The 22,973-nt window shown below is 41.6% G+C and overlaps 1 protein-coding gene across 4 annotated transcripts in view; it reads right to left on the reverse strand.

Annotated features, from left to right (window-relative positions):
- The window catches only part of LOC131134488 (roundabout homolog 2), a 55,025-nt gene extending 39,249 nt beyond the window's left edge, over positions 1 to 15,776 (reverse strand). For all 4 annotated transcript variants that reach the window (XM_078792865.1, XM_078792863.1, XM_078792866.1 and 1 more), the window contains exons 1-2: positions 15,375 to 15,776; positions 3,211 to 3,537 (exon numbers count right to left, since the gene is read on the reverse strand). In XM_078792865.1, the coding sequence (XP_078648991.1) occupies positions 3,211 to 3,537; positions 15,375 to 15,429 (382 nt within the window). In that variant the 5' untranslated portion in view covers positions 15,430 to 15,776. The remainder of the gene's footprint in view (positions 1 to 3,210; positions 3,538 to 15,374) is intronic.
- Between the last annotated feature and the right edge of the window lie 7,197 nt (positions 15,777 to 22,973).

The raw sequence follows: 22,973 nt of genomic DNA on the forward strand, positions 1-22,973 counted from the left end.
GACACAATTAAACAACAACGCCGCAGTTCGGCAACAATACAAGCGAAATGTCCATTTGTAATACACCCAAACAACACAGCACGTGTCCTGAAATAACACTTCCGATGTGCCCTGAACGCCTCCCCACCGAGGTCTCCTGGAGGCATCCTGTCCAGTGAGGCCACCTAATCAGTTTTTCCCTGATGACAGAGCTTCTCACCTATCTGAGAGGGAGGGGGCAGTAAACGCATCTCAAGTGCTTGTCGCCACCATCTTGTCCTGTTGGTCACTACCTTCAAGCCCATCCATAAACGTAGGAAAGTACATCCATTTTGGAGATGAGCAATACTGTTAATGTTGGCCAGCTTGAGGGCCGCCATGACTCAACACGATTATGTCGGATATTATATCGGCAACAACTAATTTAATAGTCAAAGCGTCAATTTTTTTACTTTTTGTTTTTCGCGCGAAACTGCAGTTTTTCGCAAATGTCACCCGATGCTGGTCTATGCTGGTCTTTGCTGGTGGACTATGCTGGTCTATGCTGCAACACCAGCCATTCTCCAAGACATAGAAATGCTAACTTTCCCGGCTATGAACGAGAGCCTTGTGTAGTTTGGGGTCATATGGAGTCAGAGTGTAGTAAAGTTGAATAAAGTTGGGAACACCGAGTACAAGATGAACTTTTGTTCTATTTGAGTCAGTGAGGCCAAAACTCTAGGAATTCCTTAGTTATAGATCCCTATCTTGTGGTGCTATGTTTGATGCCAAAGACAGATTAAGGAAATATAGTATGATTTTGTGTTGTTTAGGCATGTGCCTTTTTAACTGTTAACTTATGGCTTTGTTCTCTTACTTCACAACTACTGTGATGAAAGGGTAGCTCTTTCTTTGGCAGGAGCCAACCACAAGTTACTCAGTTGTAACTTGTGTTACAGTTAATCAATTTACTCAATTTAATTGTCTGACTTATGGTGACATCTTACAAAGAATGTTAAAAATCATCACACAGCGACTTAACACTCAAAAAGTAGCTATGAAATATACAAGCTTAAAATATAAATTTAAAAAAACTATTTAATGGCATTTCATTCCATCAAAACATTTCATTGAATATGACTGCTGGGTCACCGTCATGATATCAGCAGCCTGTGTCCAATAGAGGGAGCCAGTGGAGCCCACAAAGTGGCTCCTCTCCCCAGCCGCCATTTCTCAAAGGCTCAATTCTGCTTTAGCGCTGTCACTACGCCGACCCCTCTGACAATGTTTAGCTTGTTAGCTTGTTTAGCGTGTTTAGCTTACTGTGTCATAGTAATTGATTGATTGACTCAGCACAGCAACTACACTACTTCCGCTGTGGCAGACCTCATGAGAGCCATTGTTGTGGACTACTTTGGGATGAATGAGGATCCACAACATTATCTTTGTGAGCAAGAATGCATGGAGGTCAAGCTCCAGCTTTTAGAAGCTGAGTTGGCAAGAAGATAAGGTGAAATGTCAGAGCAGAGAGGGGCCGAGAGCATGAGAACCAGCATGATTTGGTGGTGTAAATGTGGAGCTTGCCAAGCCGTGCCGACGGAAATGGAGTTCAGCTGCATGAGTGGCACACGGTGTTACCGTGGACGGAAGGCTTTGTGTATCTGGTGAGCAGGACACTGCCCAAGAGATTGCATCACAGCGAACAAAGAATTATTAGTGCAAACAAACCCTGCAATGGTAAGAACTTTTTTCCACCTACCCAAAATCAATTTGAAAAGATGCCCCAGGCCAGCTGGACCACACTGTCCATCGAGTAAGTGACCATGATATTGATTGGGACGGCATCCCAGCTCTATACACGCTCCATCTAGCCTGTCTCACGATGTTGCCATAGCTTGGTTAATATGCAGGTCACGGCATGTAAATAGAGCATTATTGGGAGGTTTATTTCGAAGGCTTACAGGCGAATCCCAATTACGTGCATTCTTAATGAAAAACTGCCAACACAAGGCAGCCATCCAGAACACACAGAAAAGCTAAAGACGTGTGCTCTGGTCTCCCTCGTGGATGGTGGATGATGGACTAAGTTTTGCCTTTCTACTATGTAGTACAGCCAGCTTTCCTATTCGGCTTTTTAAAAGCTGTACTTTGTGAAGTGGTTGACGCGGACACCGGATGGGCTCCTGGAGCGAGTCAGAGGTGGTATGATGTCCACGAGAAAGGAAGATTTGTAACATTTCTTCTCTGACATAAAACAGTGGTCGCTGAAAGAGACTGAAATGACCTCTGACACCAGCTCGATCATCCATCATGCGTCAGAGAACGGATGAAAAGACATAAAACTTCCTTGACATTTACACGTATTGACGAGCTGAGCGTTGAAAAGCAACACAAACCTCCTAATCGGACCTTTGACCCCCGCTCCATCCTTTTCAATGTCCTTTAAAATCCACAGTGTGTATTTCTACGACATTGAGCAGCACTCATTCCTAAAATGAGATGTATCGGAAGTCAAAAACTACCCGAAACCTAAAATGTAAAAATGAAATGGCAATGACTTTTAACCTCAGATGCCCCAACCCGATCAGGACGATGAGATATCCTTGAAAAGCACGAATGCGTTCCTCTGACATGAAACAATAAGTTGCTGGAGAGCTACATCCTTGTTCTTCTTCATAACAGCTGAAAGGGTGCTGAAAAGACACTGTAGATACAAATACTGTATCACTGGACCACGGTGAGCAATCAATTCAATTAAAAGACATTTGAAACAGATTCAAACCTTCATGGCCACACAAGCAAAATCTTTATGTTGCCGAGGAAGAGGTAATCATGTGTTTGATGAATAGAAACAGGTGATTTAGTAAATATCAACTGGTTATGCACAATGGACAGTAGTAGAGTATGTTTATAACTGAATGTAAAAGCATTGATAATTTATGTTAATATCCAAATAGAAGTGCAATGCACACAAAAGGGTGGGAATTTGTCCAAACACGCAGCCCTCCGGTGTTGCCTGCGTTATTACTCTTCTCATGCCTCAGTGACAAAAAGTGCAATCTGTGGCAGTAGGAAACAGAAATGGAAAATATTCCATTCCGAACAAGAGCAAACTGACCAGTTTGTTACATGCAATATTGTATGTATTGTATTGTATGTGCAATACACAAGACGGGAAATATCGAATATAAGAACTGGGGTGATCTAACCCTCAAGGAAGCGCCATGTTAGATCAAATGTACAGCATCTTACTTGCAACTTCCAGCGAAGCGTTGCGACTAATAGCCTCCCCGAGGTAGTTGCGTGCCACACAGGTGTAAACACCCTCATCAGGTTTGCTACGCCGGCCGTGCACAATGCGCAGGAAGAAGAGCGAGCCGCTGGGCAGGAGCATTCGGTGGGAGCGGGGATCGTCTCTGTCCGTTTCAACCCTCTCGCCATCTTTGTACCACTCCACACTGGGGGCGGGTCGGCCCTCTGCCTTGCAGTTGAGGGTGGCGGGCTCCCCTTTGGAAACAATCAGGTCCGAAGGGTCCTCCACAATCCGAGGGGCGCTGTCTTCGAAGCGCACCCGAGACCCTGTAAATTGGAGGATGATGTTATTAACGTCATAAGTCATTTTGAGATGGATGGACATTTTTAACCAAGGAAAAAATGAAAAAAAAATTAGAATTTGGAAGGCATAGTAGTAGGCATAGCAGGGCAACACAGAAAAATAAAATACAAAAATAAAAATAAAATGAAAATATGAACCATTTTTCAAAAGACAACTCCATCATGTTTTAGATGATTTCGACTGATTTCAAGGCATAATACAGAATACATACATAATATGGTGTTCTATAGCTATATAAACACAACAAATGAAAGATTAGACTCCTGTTTTTTATTAGAAAAATAAAGTTTATTTCAACCTTCTCCGTTCTTTAGTAACATAGGTACTTTCAGGAAAATATCAGTTCCCAACTAGAAAAGGGAGAAAGCATAACTTCCACTTCGACACAAATATCAGCTCAAATATCAAAAGAACTATACAACATAACACAAAGTAACAATTTATTTACAAATATAACACCATGAACTACTAGGAACTGAACTATGTGTACGCACGTGTGTGTCGGTGTGTGTGCGTGTGTTAAAGTTTTCCTACATTTCATAACCTCCGGCACCCTACCATCTAGTCTCTCCCACTTCCTCCTTCCTGTCAGGTGTGATTTGCATTAACATGATCCCTGCCCAGCTCTTACCGTGTGCACTACTGTCACCTTGTGGCCACTAGATACGTACATTAGTGGAGCGTTGCATCATAAAAGACGTATAAATATGTTGTTGGCATGCGGCGTTGGGGCTTATAAAACATATAAATACGTCTTTGGTAATGCATGAGAAGAAGTTGTACTGTTTGAGTACAATACAAGATACGATACATAGAACAAAGTACCTCCAGCTTCGCAGTTACTTTTTATGGTCTCTTTCCAAAGATGTCGACCAAACATGTTGTAGCATCTCTGCTGGATGGGCCATAAAGTATTCTTATATTGACGACGGCTGTATTGTTGTATTACAGTCTGCCTACCGAAGTGCATGAATAGGTGACATCGTTTTCCCAGAGGACAAGTGTAACACAGAGAGAATGCAATCAAAGATTTAATATATTAATGGTCAGCCTGTGTCAGAACTGTTGCACTCCAGAGGGAGACGGTTGGGCAAAAAAGAGATGGAAATTGAGAGAATGAAGGGGGGGTGCAGACAACTTCTCCATCACCTCCCTGGGGATCCATTACCATCTTTCCTTGGCACGGAGAAAAAAACGGCCACTGCTTAAAGATTTACGGGGGGGGCTTTTAGAGTAAGACCAAATGTCCCTAACAATGTGTTACTCTTCGAGATGAATAATTCAAACGTCGCTGCTTTTAGGTCGAGTCTGAAGAACAGATGGTCTCTCCCTCCCGGAATTAAAAAAAAAAAAAAGAAGAAAATGAAACGGTCACTGTGCGGCTGAGCTGCATTATTTTCAGACCATAATCTGACCAACATAAACACGTCCATTATGATTGGAGATGCTCGGCTGGACTAACCTAATGACACACATGCTGCTCTTACGTTTGACTTTAATGGTCAGCATGAGTATAAATCCTCACTTTGGGGCGCTAAGCAGATTTACGTCTTTTCATGAACTGATCTGATCCACGTGGACAACGAGGCACGACCATGGCATGAACCTGAAGTAAACATCTAAAGAGCAACGCGAGCGCTAACACCCTGAGGTCACAACTGCTCTACACACGAACGCAACGATGAGGCGGGGGACTAATCTTGCCATTAAAAGAAATACTATGATGCCGTTAAAAATAAATATGGAGCCCTTCATGTTTGAACCACAAACTGATGATGAGGATGATGCTCTTCACGTGTCACCGCATCCTTGTTGAACACTTTCTCAAAGAAAACGACGGCATTACATCACTCATCAAAGTGATGTTTTTTTTTTTGTTTTGCAGAACTATAACTACGAGACATTTGGTATTCTTGGACTAGCTTCTTAAATCCTTAGTAGTCACAACTAAGGGTCTCATGGTGGTGGTTTTCATGACAACTAGGGGGGTCTGGAGCATAGCCCACAGCCGTATGTAGCATTTCTTGCTAATTTTTTGGATTTTTGGTGTTCTCCAAATGGCTGTTAGTTGTGGTGACCAAGAAGGAGTCTTCTGTCAGGCAGCCATTGTGAAGTGCAATGTTGTCCTGTTGAAAAAGCCTGTCGTTACCACACAGACGACGGCTTTTCGTCATGGCGGATGCCCGCTGCAACATCTCCATATAGCCAGCTGCCGTTTGACGCCACTGCACAAACCAAAGCTCCATTGTTTCATGGCAGGAAAAGCCGTATTTTGTTCTTAAAAGCCTTCTCCTGCAGATGCCGTATGATCGCTATTGGACGGCACTCAGCACCAGTAACAACCTTCATTTGGGCTGTGGATGGTCCCGTATCTTGGGATGGTATTTGCTCACTGCTGGTAATATGTTTTGGGTCTACCACTTCACTTTTTCGTTCCAGAACCCTCAGAATCTTTAAGAGGTTTCAAATGAGCGTCTTATTGGATCCAATCTCAGCAGCAATGACACAACGTGAGAAGCCCTGCTTAAGCAGATCAACAAGAACATTCTTTGCCTTTGCCATCAAGATATCCCGACAGTGTGAATACCTGACAGACAAATACACAGAACCCACATCTTCGCCAGGATTTTGGCTTTTTAAAGGCTGAGGTTTTTGATGAACAGCCTATTTCGCTTGAATGGTTGTTAACAATAAACCCGACTCAAATACTTTTATATATTCTTGCCATCTTTCAACTGGTCTTAAAGTTGTGGTCAGGAGTGTAGGATGGGGTGAGAAGATGCTAAAATCAGAAATGAAGAGAAAATAAGGCCAATCACCGTGAAGTTTTATAGCTTTAATAAAGGAAGACATGGAGGAAGTAGAGATAACAGTAGAAGATGGAACAATATCGGAGAACAAAAAACCCAAATGGGAAAAGAAGAAGAACATTTAAGGTGAACATTAGACAATTTCTACCCCTGATGATGATGACGATGATGGGTTGTTCATTTTGTCTGGCATAGATCAAAGAAATGAAGCCAAAGCCCATCTCTAAATACAACAGCAGATATGCCATAGAACCTACTCCCAAGAGAAATTTGTGGATTTTATACGAAAACAAAAAGTCGAACCACTTTGATAAATGGCAATCTGTATCACATTTTAAATACGGCCATATTTGTGTTGCAGTAGGACTTTTTGTGGAACGTACACACACACACACGGAGCTCACACAGGCACATTTCATAGTCACGGTGCTGCAAAAGAGTCCAGTCGGAAGGTAATTTCCGTGTTGTGGGGACACGCTGGGCTTCCATGCAGACGTTTCCACACCGTGCTTTCCATCAAAAGTGTCTTCAAAGGGACATTGTGGCGTTGCCAGCTCTACTTCCAAATCTTATTAAAAGTTGGTCTGTGCTTATCGCAAACACAATCGTAGCAATTCAATTAGAAAAACTTTATTCATCCCCAGGGGTGATTCAAGGCACATGAAGAGGCTCATGATGGTTGTTTGTCTACATGTGCCCTGGGATTGGCTGGCCACCAGTCCAGGGTGGCAAAGACAGCTGGCATAGGCTCCAGCATACCCTAGTGATGTTAAGAGGTATAGAAAGTGGATGGATGGAAATGCAGTTGGAAGATAAAGCTTTGTGCGGGTTATTGTGTGGAGCTGCTCTACAGAAGTCCATGTCTGGTGATCATAATAGGTCCCCTTAAATAATTTACGTTTTCACCTACATCACAAAGCTGAGATGTCATTATTGTCCTTGATTTGGGCTTTTCTACTCTTTTCTATTGTGGCATTTATTTGTTTTACTCCGGCTTTGTTTCTATTTTCACATCTTCTTAGGGTTGGTGATGAAGAAGAGGAGCCAGGAGACGCACCCGTTGACTATTAACTCTTTGGGGCTCCTTCAGGATTCTGGAAGCCTTCTGTGCGTTTGTAACTGTTCTATGAGTCCACAATTCAGTCCAATGAGCATAAATGGTCCCCTTTAAGGGGGAGTAATCTAATGCCATGTCTTATCAATGTAACATTACTGACAGCGAGTGAGCAGAATACTACATAGTTTTACTAACAGGCCATAAAAGTACAAAACAGTGATCATTTATTGATGTGTTGGTTTCTAAAATATCCTTTCCTTTGTCAGGAACTGTTGTGTTCAAGTCCGGATTTCCAGTTTGGACGAAGGGAGAACCTAATTCACAGAGAAATGACCTGTGGTCGCATAACCAGCTAAATTAATGACATGCCTCGCCATAAAACAGCCCGCTACTTATTAATAAGCAGTCATTTGAAACATCGTGTCACGCACACGGCGGATTTGGCTGATCTTACCGCCGTTGATGAGCGGCAGCTGCCTGTGTGTACAAAACTGTGACAACCTGAGTGCGTTCACTTGTTGGCTTGTTGGAACGCTCCACAGTGTCATCGTGACACCACTCTGGCTCATTCATTTTATGGAGGGGAGGACGGGGGGGGAGGCTGGATGGAGGTGCCAGTTACAAGGCTGCAATCAGCGAAGCGTCTCCGCCACACTGAGCATTTGGACACATAAGAAAGGATCTCATCTCATGTTTGCGCGATGACAAGATGATTGCTTGAAAGCACCTTTCAGGGGGGAAAGTACGTCCCTCTGATGGCACATTTTGTTCTGGGAGAGATGTGGTCAAATAATGGACACCTTTTGGAGGTGCTTTAGTTTTGCACTCTGCAGTGAGGTTTTTATGCAAATACAGAATACACAGCAGACACTCCATTAGTTCGACCTGCGGGATCACATTCAATACAAGAGCTGCATGGAACATTTTCCTTTGGCATTGATCATCATCTGCTTTCACAAGGGCCCCCAATTACTAATTCTGGATTCATTTCATCTTCATCCATCCATCAATGCATTTTCTAAGCCGCTTGTCCTCACTCGGGTCAAAGAGGTATGCTGGAGCCTACCCCAGCTGACTTAAACTCCACTCCACACCGCCGATACTTCATGTTTGTCCGCCATCTTTCTCTCCGAGCACCGTAACACATTCATATCGAAAAGGCTTATTTACACGTATCGTATCTACTCTACTGGGTAATCCGAGCGCGAGGTATAGGCTCCAGCAGCATCTCACTTCTCTCTGGCAGTGGGCATGCTCCGTGATATCTCACAGTTGATACAAATAATGTTGGTCTTTTCGAGAGAGCCATCTGCCACGGCTCTGAAACTAAACTTGCCATTTAAATTTCTGCTCAATAATTGGCCCCACCCGTGTCCCCACATCCACGGCTGCGTTAATAAAAATACACTGGCGTATAGCTTAGCATTTCTTTCTGCTGTACAGAAGCGCACGGCTAACTGCTGCAGCGCGTCTAAACGCGTCCACAAAGCAGCACATTTTTGGAGCTTAGCGTGTACAGACTAGGATGATTCCACATCACAATCAGCCCCCAAGGGCATATGTTGTTCAATGAATTGATTTTTTTAATATGAACAGTGACTAGAATGCTCTTCTAGTGAGAGATTATATGAAATACAATGGCTCTGATATTATATACAATTCATAATTCAACCAAAATCTGTCTATTGGTGCTTAGGAGAGAATTTTGTTGGTTTTATGTGAAACAGTCAAGTGATTGTTAGCCACGGTTTGGCGGTGAACTTTCCAACACTTCTTGCTTGGAGCATGTAAGCTGCGGCCCACGTAACACACACACGCACACACACACACATAACACATACACACACACACACAGGTGTGTAGATGTTGAAGATCCTTGTGGTTTTTATCCACAGCAGCAAAACGTTTAGATGAACATCATTTTTGCGATGCTGCTTTTGTGTATTCATGCATGCTACAGGAATGTGTGTGTAGGAATGTGACTGTCAATCATCTTTTTCAGGCCAAACAACAATTTTTATTCCATTTAATTTGTAATTGTGAAAAAAAAACTTTTATTTTGATATCTGTTAATCTAAACCACTAATGGTAACAAATATGATGTATGTATTTATTGTTATTATGTACATATGATATTTTCGGTTTAAAAATGTCATTTTGAAGCAGGTGACATACGTTCGGAGCGGCCATTTTACCCTTATTTTTTCATTCAGCTGTGAAATGAAAGTACACATCCCAAGGACAGTTTGACACTAGATAAAAGCAATAGCAATGCCAGCCTTGGAGAGGCCGATTAGCTGCCAGTGAAGGTTTGGTGAAGTCCGACTGATCTCCCAAGATGACCTAAGGAGGTGGTGCAATGGGTGGAACCTTCCCTTTTTTAGTGGTTGGGATTTTAACCTCCAGTGAGTTTCGGCTGGACAGTTAATCGCTCCTCAGATAAAAAGGTGGCACATCTACAATGTGTGTGTGTGTGTGTGTGTGTGTGTGTCTGTGTGTGTGCAGATAAAAACAACAGGGTGCATCCGTTCCAAGCGAAAGGTCATCTAACTGTGTTAGATAAGAAACTGTCTAAAACACAATAGAAAATATTCCATTCCTAACACATGCACTATAGATTAAATACAGGCTTTTATTTGATCCTGGAACATTTCCTGGAATTTCCGATGGGAGAAATGATTACAAAACACAGAGAAATTGCAGGACAATTGGGGGGGGGCGGTATTCAAAATCAAGACAAGCACCATTCGCTGTGTTCTTTCTATTGTGTGTGCTGCATTTTCCACCTCCGAAGGGACGTTCGATATGTTGGCACAAGAAAGTGAAGACAATCCACAGAGTAAATACGAAGTGCAACCTTGAGCTCTTGTCCTTTATCGACAAATGAGGAAATGTCGCTTGTTTTGTGCAAGCTTATTAATTCATAGCACACTGCCAACTGTGTGCACACAAGTGAAATCTGCAGCTCGTCGGCCAGGATTACAGTCCATTCCTCTCCAGTTTATATTTTCATCACTAATATTTACCCTTCCTCTGTCTAAGTAGACAACTTTAGCTATTTATTAGCGCTACAGTTGACTCCACGCACTGTGACAAGTCTGCAAGGATGATTAGACGCGCTCATCGCTTCGATTGCATCTGAACTGCGAGGATTTATTCATTTATTCCCACCGCACAAACACATCAGACGCAGGAAGCGAAGCCCGGGCCATTAGACGCCCTGACAGACAAGCTGCAACATCGCTCTTAATTGCAAAGCAACACACGTCTTTCCACGTGTTTACGCCCCATCAACTGCACAAGGTTAGCAGGCTGGGTAAGGGAACCGCCCTTCATCTCGTGGATGTTCGGCCCTTCTTGGCTGAGATGCACAGCGTTACATAACCGCCGTCATTAGTTTGAATGTCGCGATGTTAAAGCCCCCTAGTGGCATGCTAGTGTCACGCTAATGTTGGAAATAGGGGACGTCCAGTGTTCTTGTTTTTTTGTGAGAGTGGCTCCAATCCAATTCAACTCATTTACATACTCCAAAGACCAATAAAAGCAGATAGACGTCTGCCGGGCCACCAACACGCCCTGACAAAGCGTTCTAAACGACATTTAAAGCCCAGAGGGTACAAAAAGTTTGGTATGATTTTCTTCTGGTGTGACTCGGACTTGTCTGATACATAGTTTGTGTGATGTCATCGCTGGCCCAACCCGAAAGAGGAGCATCATCAGCAGCGTGACTCAGACCCAAGTACACATTACACGACTGACTACCTTCATCATCCATGTTTTTATGGTCAGAGAGGAACACCGAGTGGGAGGGAGGGGGGTGGGCTTAGTCAGCCTCCAGACCCATTTATCATTTTGCAACCAGAAGGACAAAAGAGAGCGGAGACAAACGACGAGGCCAAAGTTGTTTTGGCATCAATTAGTGTCCCACGTCGAGATGACCGAAATCTAATAGAGAATTTGACAGATTTGTTTCTTACATAATATGAAGACGTTTAAGCAGGTCCTATATGGTGTTAGCGACATTTGCTTTCACGCTAATCCCTGGTTTAGCACGGTTCATTGGTGGTACGTGAATTACAGCCAAGATTATTTATACATGACATATTATTCATATTATTATTTATACATGCAATATTTTTGTTGCTAGAGTATCCGTAGTATCTCTTTAAGCATGAAGTAGCGAGGCACTACTATCATAACACAAATATGTCTTTAAATACAGTATATGGATATCCAATAGGTTTGGGGTGGACAGTGTTAAAGTGCCGAAATAACAGCTGGAAACTACAAAAAGCACAAAGCCATGCATTTACTTCCTTGCTTGTAACGGACCGTTGTCTTAAGGAGACAAATTAGACTCTATGAGAGACTGGGTGGGAAAACAGGCTGGGAAAACAAACAGGAAACAGGGGAAGCGAACCTGGCGCTCATTTCGGTCATCCCTCGCCATGCGGTATATTTTCAAATGGCTGAAAATTGCCAAAAGAGCTGAGTAGATTCCATGCCGTGGAAAAGACGCAAAAGTTAGTCTGTAAGAAGACATACTAGCCACTGGAGACAACTCAATATCACACTTAGAGGTGTTAGTTTAACCCGTTCACTACCAAAGACCTATTTATACTTGTTTTTAAACCGAAAGGCTCACTCTCCAAAGACATAGAATATATTTTTTATTTTCTATGACACAACTGCACATTCATAAAAGTAAGATGTTATATTTGCTAACAAATTGTTACTTTGAAACAAAACAACCCTTTTTTGCGTTGTGTATGTTTTGATGCCATTGTGGAGAAGGAGGTGATTTTGACAAACGAGTGGGATTTCATTTGGTATGCCAGCTGAACCGAGAATGCAGCTACACTTTCAACAATATTTGATCTAGTGTCTAGTATTCATATGCATTAAAACCACCGAATGATCCTCACCTCTTCCAACCCTGTTAGAATCCACTCACGTCCGAGTGTTTTGCTGCAAATCCGCGTAGGGAAATATGCAGTTTAAATGAGCTGGAGCCTCTCCATACAGTATTAATGGATGTGGGCAGAAATGGAGGTGTGGGTGTTAAGAGAGCACCTGAGATGGTGAGAAGTTACACCACTTATGTACACACACCAGCTGCTGTGAAGGGCGGCAGCATGTGACCATCTCGTAGCTCCGTGAGAGGGCTGAGGAGCAGCTCACAGAAGAATACCGAAGGTCAGTGACCCCTTAAGTACTTAACTAATAACTAAACCAAAACTGAGAAGTGAATAGCCGAGATTTGGAGGCAACATCTCAGTACTGCATTTGGTTAAATACTGTACATAGCTCCTATTGGACATGAATTTACATTTAATACGATTTAATTCGATACCAATATCAACACATTTTTATGCAGATATCGATAATTATGGGTCCCGATAATTATGGGACATCCCTAATTTGGTAATGGTAATGGTTTTATTTCATTTGAACATGCACCAGATTACAATTGAGTGCATCCATAATCAGTTCACAGTTCCACATGTCCAAAAAGAGTAAGAAGAAGCAAAGCTTATTAAATCCTACCCCTCCATCTGGTACTTTTACAATCAGTAACTGTTACATTTGTTCACTTCCTACTTTCCATAATATAATATTCATTCATTCATTCATTCATTTTCTACCGCTTTTCCTCACGAGGGTCGCGGGGGGTGCTGGAGCCTATCCCAGCTGTCTTCGGGCGAGAGGCGGGGTACACCCTGGACTGGTCACCAGCCAATCACAGGGCACATATAGACAAACAACCATTCACACTCACATTCATACCTATGGACAATTTGGAGTCCATAATATAATATAATAATAATAATAATAATAATAATAATAATATAATAAGGTTTGAGGTTTTTTGTTGTTTGTGTTTTTTTTTTTAAATAATGTACCTCGTACCGAAGTACGAGGTGATATGACCATACAATGACATAATGGGTACCATAGTAACTGTCAATATAGTGATATATATGTATAGTACATCATGACTGGTTGAAGACTCTTCAGCCTTGTATTTAGCAAACATCAACTGCTTGTATTGTTTCTTGAATTGGCTCATCGTTGTGCATTGTTTGAGTTCCTTACTCAATCCATTCCATAGTTTGATTCCATATACTGAAATGCTATGGCTTTTTAACATAGTCCTAGCATATAAGTGTTTCAGATTTAGTTCTTCCCTGAGATCATATTTCTCCTCTCTTGTAGAGAAGTATTGGATGACATTTTTAGGTAATTGGTTATTTTTAGCCTTATGCATTATTTTAGCTGTTTGAAGATTAACTATATCAGCAAGTTGAAGTATTTGTGATTTTAGAAATAAGGAGTTAGTATGTTCTCTGTAGGCGGCATTATGAATTATCCTTACTGACCTTTTTTGCAGTACATTTAGCGAGTGAAGATTGCTTTTGTAATTATTACCCCATATTTAAATTTAAAATGATATTTCTCCTGCAGGCCACCGGAGGGCATCTACTGTTGGAACAATGAAGACTGATGGTAAAAAGACAATAATCACCACCGTCACTGGAATAAAGTGGACTTTTTGTTCCATCTGCTGCTAATATTTCACCTAATTTGGACTAATTCTAATGTTTGCTGAAGTTGTCAATAACGGTGATGTCATACAGGTCATTCATTAACATTCAGTCATATTTATGATGGTCACAACAGCCGAGCTGTTAGGACCTCTCTGACCTTGTTATGTTCATTTTCAGTTACATGGTGACGGCTTTCCTTTTCTTTGGCACACTGCCGCTTGGGAGACGTAATGGAGTCCAACAATTGAACTGAAAAGGGATGTTATTCTTCCTCAGGCACACATTGCATTCTCCCACCCAGCATGAGCCACACTATATTGGGGGGGGGGGGGGGGCTCGCAGCTATGAAATGGGATAAACCAAAACGTATTCACAGCACTGAGGCCTGCAAGCTCCTTTATCCAAATAACATGCCTCTTGTTCTTTCAGGTTTGTGGTTTAATTCACGTTACTGTTCTTGTATTTATTCCTCTTTTACGACAGACAATATCAGAAGGATAGAAATGATCAACCAACAATCTCAATCTGCATTTGTGAATTATTTCCTGAGCTTTAATTTGGGGTTCGGATTAAAGCTTTGGAAATATAATCTGTTATTAAAGCAATGGTTGGAATGCTGTATAATCTCCTCTTTCAACGGCAATAAGAAATAAGCGTTTAAAAGCTTCTTTTATGGGGGGGCTAGAGCGTATGAGGGTGGCCCTTTCAAGCTATGGCCACTGTCTCTGTGTGCAAACGTAATACACTCGGAAATAGGGGAACGTTACTATTCCGTTACTAACATACCCTATAGTACTTCAGTGGAATACTAGGGTACTGTTATTGTCCAGGGCTAAAAGGGTTCATTGTGTTCCTACATATACACACTGTGTGTGGTTGAATATGGCCTATTATTAGTACAAAATATGCATATTTAAGCAAATAACTGAATGATGGCTAAACGATCTAAAATAGGAATATAAGGCATTCAAAAGACGCATTCGTAGATGGTGATGAAATGTAATATTTGCCACTTGTTGGACTGAATTGGAGGTTGGAATTGTATCGCAATAAAAACACACAAAGTTAAAGCTCAACTCAAACTCAAAACTGCATTTAAAAGGTCTAAAAGGTTTATAAATAAGAAATCCTACTTTGCAGAAACAAGGAGGGATTATTGTGTATTGATGAGCATATATAAGGTGTCTAACGCTAACCAAGGTACACGCTAACTAAGAACATTAGCATTAGTTGATGTTCACCATGTAGACGTGTACTTTTACTTAAGACTACCTGATTGCCGTGTTGAATATATGAATACACGACATCAGAAAGACGTGGATGGGGCCAGGTGGGATCTAGTCCACGTCTTTTACATCAGCGTGACACCAACATGCAGGTCTTACCTGATGAAATGGTTGTGCAGGTGAGCAACACAAGCAGCGGATGTCCAAAGTTCATCTCCAAGCCGGCTACACTCCCAGATGTTTACACTCCAAGCTAGTTCAAGTGAGGGAAATAAGCCTTCTCCCCCACAAAAAACTTTACTGTCCCTCCTTGAGAGAGAGCCATGTCAGCATCATCACCATCACTACCATCAGCAGAAGCAGCCGGGGAGACAAAAAAAAAAAACTCAAAGAGCATGACTTGGTCCCGTCATGGTCCCACAAGGATTTCCTTCCCCTGTAGCCGACAAAAAAACAAGCTTTGGCTAAATGTAGTCAGTCCCGAATGAGGAAGTCTGCTTTCAGTGCTCGCTGGTTGCCAGTTTGTGGCGATGTGAGGCTCAGCATGCAGGCTGCACTCTTCCTGCCTGATGGCTGCAACAAATCCTCACCGAGCTCAGTCTTTAAAGGGACAGACCCCACATCTGCGCCCCCGTGGGTGTGTGTGCGTGTGCGTGTGTGTGTGTGAGTGAGCAGGCAAAAAAAAAATCCCCCAATTTATGAGACTCCCTTTGTTTGTTTGGTTAAGTATAATAGACTAGTAAAGCTCTAATCCATTCATCCATTTTCTATGCGTTTATCCTCAACATAGGACGGGGCTATGCTGGAGCCTATCCCAGCTGACTTAGGCCAAGAGGCGTGGTGCACCCTGGACTGGAGATTTTTACAGAACAGATACCTTGCCAGCAATAAGAAATCATTGCTTTCATAATGGCTGCACGGCGAACGAGTGGTTAGCGTGCAGACCTCACTGCTAGGAGACCATGGTTCAATCCCACCCTCGGCCATCTCTAGGTGGAGTTTGCATGTTCTCCTCATGCATGTGTGGGTTTTCTCCGGGTACTCCAGTTTCCTCCCACATTCCAAAAACATGCTAGGTTAATTGGCGACTCCAAATTGTCCATAGGTATGAATGTGAGTGTGAATGGTTGTTTGTCTATATGTGCCCTGTGATTGGCTGGCCACCAGTCCAGGGTGTACTCGGCCTCTCGCCCGAAGACAGCTGGGATAGGCTCCAGCACCCCTGCGACCCTCGTGAGGATAAGCGGTAGAAAATGAATGCTTTCATACCAGATTTCCATGTTAACGAATGGAATGAATCGCCTGTTTATGAATATCTAAATATGGTTTTCAATATTATTGCTGAGTCATCTTTACACTACTATTATTTTTTTCTTTACAACAAATTGCTCAACTCTTACAGGATAGACCGTCTTTTCAATCCAAGGACGAAGCAAAAAAACACCCACTGAATGAATATTACTCAACAGTTAGTATGACTTAACACAAACAAGAGTTATACATAAAGAACAAACTCCACAAATGTAACACTTTTACTCTTTTTACCAGGATTTTAACTCCAAAAATGAGCTTTGTAGGACAGCTAACTGAAATGTAAATCTTATATAAATCTCTCCAATAGTAGATTTGATTTAAAATGAATGAACCAGAGTATAGGTTTAGGTGACCTTCCGTCCATATTCAGGGAATAAACTATCCCAGTATAAGCACAACTGGTGTTAGCCATTGCCTTCCACCCCCCCATGTAGCCCCTTCCCAGATGATTTATTAGACATCTGCTGTTTCCCTCCCACAATCTGGCCCGACTGCCATCTTCACCATCCGCCGGGGTCTCGCTCTTGTGGAGCGCAGTGGACACACGCCTCCCTCGGGGGTACGAGCTCCTTTTCACCGGGAGCAAAGACCGGACTGGTTCATCTCATCCCTGCACCTCATTGTCTCCGTGTCAGGCTGGTAGGGGCGACGTGATGGAAGGCGACTTCTGGACGCTCAGACGCCTGCTCGCTTTTGTTCCCTTTGAATGGGACTGGGAATTGAGCAACACAAGAAGGGTCCAGATGTTTGTTGCGGAGTGGGACACAAAGAGGGGCCCCACAATGGTACTGACTCTGCCTCCCTGTGGACCTTAATAGGGGCCACAAAGGCCAAATGGAGGCATCTCAACAGGAAAGTGAAGCCGTGATCTTGGAGATGTCACTTCACGGGCTTCATTTTATTTTCTACTAAAAGCATCAAGAGAGTCATTGGATACTTACAAATAACTTTGCTTCCTTCAGATGAGTTGTGCTGACGGGAACCTCGATTTTTTTTACACTTGTGAGTCAGTGAAACTAGCAGGCTAAACAAGTCAATCGGTGATACAGACGTTTGTCCAACAGGCTAATATGCATTTCTTCCGGTGCATCGGGGACTTGATTCGCTCGAGTCACATCGCACATGCAAGTTGCACCAGTGAATCAGAGAAATTCAAGTCTATATTGAGCACCTGTGAGTCATTCAAATTCAATTCTTTGTCAGTCTGTGAGTCTTGAGTCTAACTGGAGCACCCATGAGTCAGTTAAACTCGAGTCTTCATCAAGTACCCATGAGTCAGTTAAACTCGAGTCTTCATTGAGTACCCGTGAGTCAGTTAAACTCGAGTCTTCATCGAGTACCCTTGAGTCAGTTAAACTTGAGTCTTCATCGAGTACCCATGAGTCAGTTAAACTCGAGTCTTCATCGAGTACCCGTGAGTCAGTTAAAGTCAAGTCTTCATCGAGTACCCATGAGTTAGTTAAAATCGACTCTTCACCCAGTACCCGCGAGTCAGTAAAAAATGAATAATTTTCTGAGAATAATCTCTTCTAATGTGACCAGAATAATAATATTACAAGAAGAGAGTTGAAATACATTTTAAAACATCAGCAGAGAATAAAGTCTCAGCATTCAGAAACAAAGTTGTAATTTTGTGAGAACAACACTATAAAGTTATGAATAAAAAATAATAGCAATGCCTCTCGCACAAAGTCAGCTGGGATAGGCTCCAGCATACGCCCGCAACCTTAATGAGGATAAGCAGCATAAAAATGGATGGATGGATGGAATGACATTTTTCCTGCTTTTTTTAAATATATTTTTTTGTTTTTCTTGTTAAGTTATGAGTGGTCATCTTATGGTGATGTCAGTAAGGTATTTATTGAAAAGACACTTGTCATTATGATTCCTTCTCTCCTAAAAAGTGACTGGAAATGTGCATAAACCAGAGGAATACAAATGTCAAGGTGTCCTATTTGTGTAAAGAACATATATTCTCACAAACCTGTCCATAAGTCTTCAAAGAAAGATTTTGCATTCTTGAATTGAATTTGTTGCCACTGCAGGTTATGTGCCGTGTTGTTGTTGTGTGTGTGTGTGTGTGTGTGTGTGGTGACAGTGGTGGGGGGTACAGATGGTGGGATGTGGCAGCCTGTCTGACTGCAGTGAAGAATGTGAGATTCAGCTGTCGGCCTCTCGCCCCCCCTGGGCGCTGACCTTATGTGTGCGACTCAATCCATATTTATCTCACACTATGTGTTTACAAGCTAGGCAAACACAGGAAGAGGCTTGGCCTTTGATTATTTGGATTTTTTTTAATTCTACATGAATTCTTCTGACACCACCAAGGTCAGCGGCGTCCAAACGCAGCGTGACCCGCAGCTGTTTCTGTACCGGCCTGTGGCACATTATGAAAATATCATTGAATAGGAAAACTAGAAAAAAGGAGCAAAAATGGCAAAATCAGCATGCATGTTCAAGTCCAAATATTAACAGAAAAAGTTACAATTTTACAAAAATAACATAATGTGAGTTTGGGCACCTCTGCCCATTGGAATTTCACCGATTCAGGATCGTTGGTCTGGAAGAGCAAATAGTAAATAACATTATAGTACACGGCGGCACGGCGGTCGAGTGGTTAGCGCGCAGACCTCACAGCTAGTGTGGAGTTTGTATGTTCTCCCCGTGCATGCGTGGGTACTCCGGTTTCCTCCCACATTCCAAAATTGGAATTGGAGACTCCTAATTGTCCATAGGTATGAATGTGAGTCTGAATGGTTGTTTGTCTATATGTGCCATGTGATTGGCTGGCGACCAGTCCAGGGTGTACCCCGCCTCTTGCCAAAGACAGCTGTAATAGGCTCCAGCAACCACCGCGACCCTTGTGAGGAAAAGCGGTAGAAAATGAATGAATTCTAATACACAGACACTATTTTACACCTGAATGTTGAAAAGCACATGAAGGCTCCTGTGTTTTTTGAGATTATTTTATTTGTATTATTCTGTTGTGAACTTGAATGACAGCTATGAATGTTTAAAACTTTATTTCAAGCAATGCCACACATTTAACTTTCATTATTTCTCATGGAAAATAGTTTCTAGGTTCCACTGTGTGTGCGCCCCTGATAAAAGCTGACATTGGTCTAATGAGCTACTTGTGGGCGAGTGCTAATTGGCACACTGTCCAGGATGGGGGGGTCCGAGGTGTTGACCTATACGGAGACCCCCTCAGTACATTTCAGAGGTGCAAAGGACACCTTCAGCCGGTGAAATGGACGGTAGAGTTTATTTATAGTGTCCCTGTGGTACAGAGAGACGTTTGCATTTGGCTTCTTAGCCTTTTAGGAGCAGCGCCAGCAGAGGGGGGCAAAGCGTGGCTTCTTCATTGCACTTAATTGTCCAACTTGTTTGCAGTGAGCCGTGCACGGGCCTGCTCGAGGAGTCCTGCTGCAGGAGCCCTGTTGGAGGAGCCCCGCTCTATCTGATAAGCTGACATAATGAGCCTGAATGAGGCTGCTTGCAGGACATTTGAGTGGATTTGACACCGCTCTTCCTCTCATCGGACTTCCATGAAGTTTGCTCCTCTCCGCCAAAGCTCCAACTTTGTATTCTATTTATAAAGAAGCACAATAAATCCTGGGATTTTGTCAAATTTTAGTCCTAATTAGCAGGAAAACACACAAATATCCATTATTGATGAAGGCCAGCAGGCTTTTGTCTAGCAATGCTGCCTTAAGTCAAACGTCTGGGGGAAAGTAGATGTGCGGGACTTGAAGAAAACTTTACAGTAATTACAAATTCTGTATTCATTATTAAAAGGTGTATATGATGAATATTAATCAAACAAATGCCTGGAGAGAGTGTGAAGATTTGTGTCTCAGTATGGCATCCTCCCCTGGCACAGAGGTAACACAGGAGTCGCCCACAAAGTGATAACTCTGCAAAACAAAACAATAAAAAAAAAACAGCATCTTCTCATTTAGGTCAGTTTCAAATGCTATGCTAACACAGAGCTGACTGAGGCTAATTAAAGCACACCAATTTGGTTACTGCTAATGAGAGCTAACAGCTGCTAACAGACTTGATTACTAATATCTCATAGGTGCTAATTTGCACAGCAAGATATGAAACTATCATATTGTATTAGAATTGCTAATAGCAGATAAGAGGCTAACTCACTACTACCAAGATAAATGATGCTAACTGAAGGCGGAATCAGTGCTAATGTGAGCTAACAAAATTACATCACTTTGAACATGAAGTTAAATGTGCTAATTAGCACAGCAAGTACAGTAGCAATGTCGGAAACACTAATTAGCGACTATTACTCGTCAATAAAAGGCTAACAGGTTGCTGCTGTGAGAGCTGATAGTTGCTAACAGAGGTTGAATCTTGATTAATAAAAGCTCATATGTGCTAATGTGCATAGCAAGATGTGAACTAATACCGTATTGGTATTGCTAATACAAAGATAAGAGGCTAACCCACTACTACTAGGCTAAAATATGCTAACTAAAAGCTAAATCACTGCTAATGTCGGCTAACATAAGTTAAATCATTTTGAATACGAGGTAATTAGCATAGCAAGTACATTGTCAGACACACTCATTAGCGAGATTTTAACTCATTAATACAAAAATAAGCAATGAGGCAGAGGATTATACTCATTAATAAAGGATTACATGTTTTTTGGTATCTTTTAGTTATTTCTTTTTATTTTAATTGGTTTTATTTTTTATAATTTTATTGCTTTGCGTCTTGTTTTTAATATTTTAATATCTATTTTACTATTTTATTTATTATTTGATCCTTTAGTTTTGGATTAATTCAATTTGTACCTTTATTTATTGTATTTTATTTTTACTTTTTATTTTACTAGTCTGTGCAGCACTTTGGGAACTCTATTTATAAAATGTGCTATATAAATAAAGTGGAAGTGGAAATCTTCCACAAGAGTGCAGACGTACCCTGGCATGCCCATATAAGGCTGTCCGGTTCCATGTGACATCACAGGGAGACTGTGTTAGAAAAAACTCTCTGAAACTGAGTGTTCAGAGCCTTCTGCGCTAACCTCATTATCTGAAACTTTGGCATCGTTACAGGTTAATGCTAATGAACACTAATAGATGCTAATTGAGGTTAAATCTGCATTGGTGCTAATTTGTGTCACAAGATATGAACTAATACTGTGTTAGCATTGTGAATACAAAGATAATCTTTGTCAATACAGGACTGACAGATGCTAACTTAAGTCCAAATGTACCTCTAATTAGGTCTAAATGCTAATTAGTGAAATTTAATGCATTTTAGCATTGTTAAGGCAGAGGCTGAGGCAAAATCACCGCTAATGGAGATGAACTCATTGCTGGAGACATTCTAACTTGTGGCTTTAAACCACATTTGCATAAAACAGCAGGGAAACTTGAAAAGACATCACATGTCGTCTTGTTTTGTTGGATTTGGAATTGTGTGCTGAGATGATTTCCAAAATTATCCATCTGGTGTTTGCGCAAATTGAGGAGGAGAAAAAAAAAACATCTCAAATTGTTCGGCAGCTGATTGCTTGGTACAAATAGACTGTCTTGTAATTGCCACTTGTACTTGGGAGCCCATTTTGTCTCAGCCTTTTTTTCACTGCCTCAGTCTCTTGTCCTCATCTACACGTTTTTAATGACATTTCTGGGAGTGTTGTAGTTGCTGCTGTGTCTTTGTGTCCTGTTGAAGAATTTAATGTCTGTCCCTGTAATACAATATGACCAAAATGAACCAAATCATCTCATTAGGCGACACATACTTACACTCATACTTTGATGGCCAGTTGGGGGTGAGGGTGACCTCTGCTGGCTGAGTGCAATCACTGCAACTCTCATTGCGGCCAGCAAACATGACAGGGGCGTCACTAGGTTCTGGAGATGCATAGGATATAAATGAATGTAGTAGACATTCAAAAAAGTCAAAAAAATCCCCCAAAAATTAAGGAACAAGAACCGCGATATAACTTTCCCACTTTTGGACAGATTTAGTAGAGATACTCAATTGTTTTAGACCACCATTAAATTTGCACAAATACACACAATCTACACTGCAAAACCAGTGGACAGTGATCAATGATATAATAATCATTATTATATTATTAATTAGCCTATTATTATTACTATCGTCATTATTCTTCTTCTCATTATAGGTTCGTATGAGCCTGCTTATTGGCTTACTTTTTAGCCTGCTTTTGCCCTATTATATGAAATTTGTCAGAGATTTTTTTGTAAAGAAAAATTGTAATAAAAAAAAATAATAATCAAATTATTTAGGGGGGCTCGAGAACAATTTAATTTAATTTAATTTAATTTAATTTAATTTAATTTAATTTAATTTAATTTAATTTAATTTAATTTAATTTAATTTAATTTAATTACACCACTGCTACATGCTAACCACTCGAACACCAAGCAGATGCTAATTAAAGTC

Source organism: Doryrhamphus excisus, linkage group LG8 (assembly GCF_037039965.1).
Source record: "Doryrhamphus excisus strain RoL-2023G ecotype Guam linkage group LG8, RoL_Dexc_Guam_v1.1, whole genome shotgun sequence".
Classification (NCBI taxonomy): domain Eukaryota; kingdom Metazoa; phylum Chordata; class Actinopteri; order Syngnathiformes; family Syngnathidae; genus Doryrhamphus; species Doryrhamphus excisus.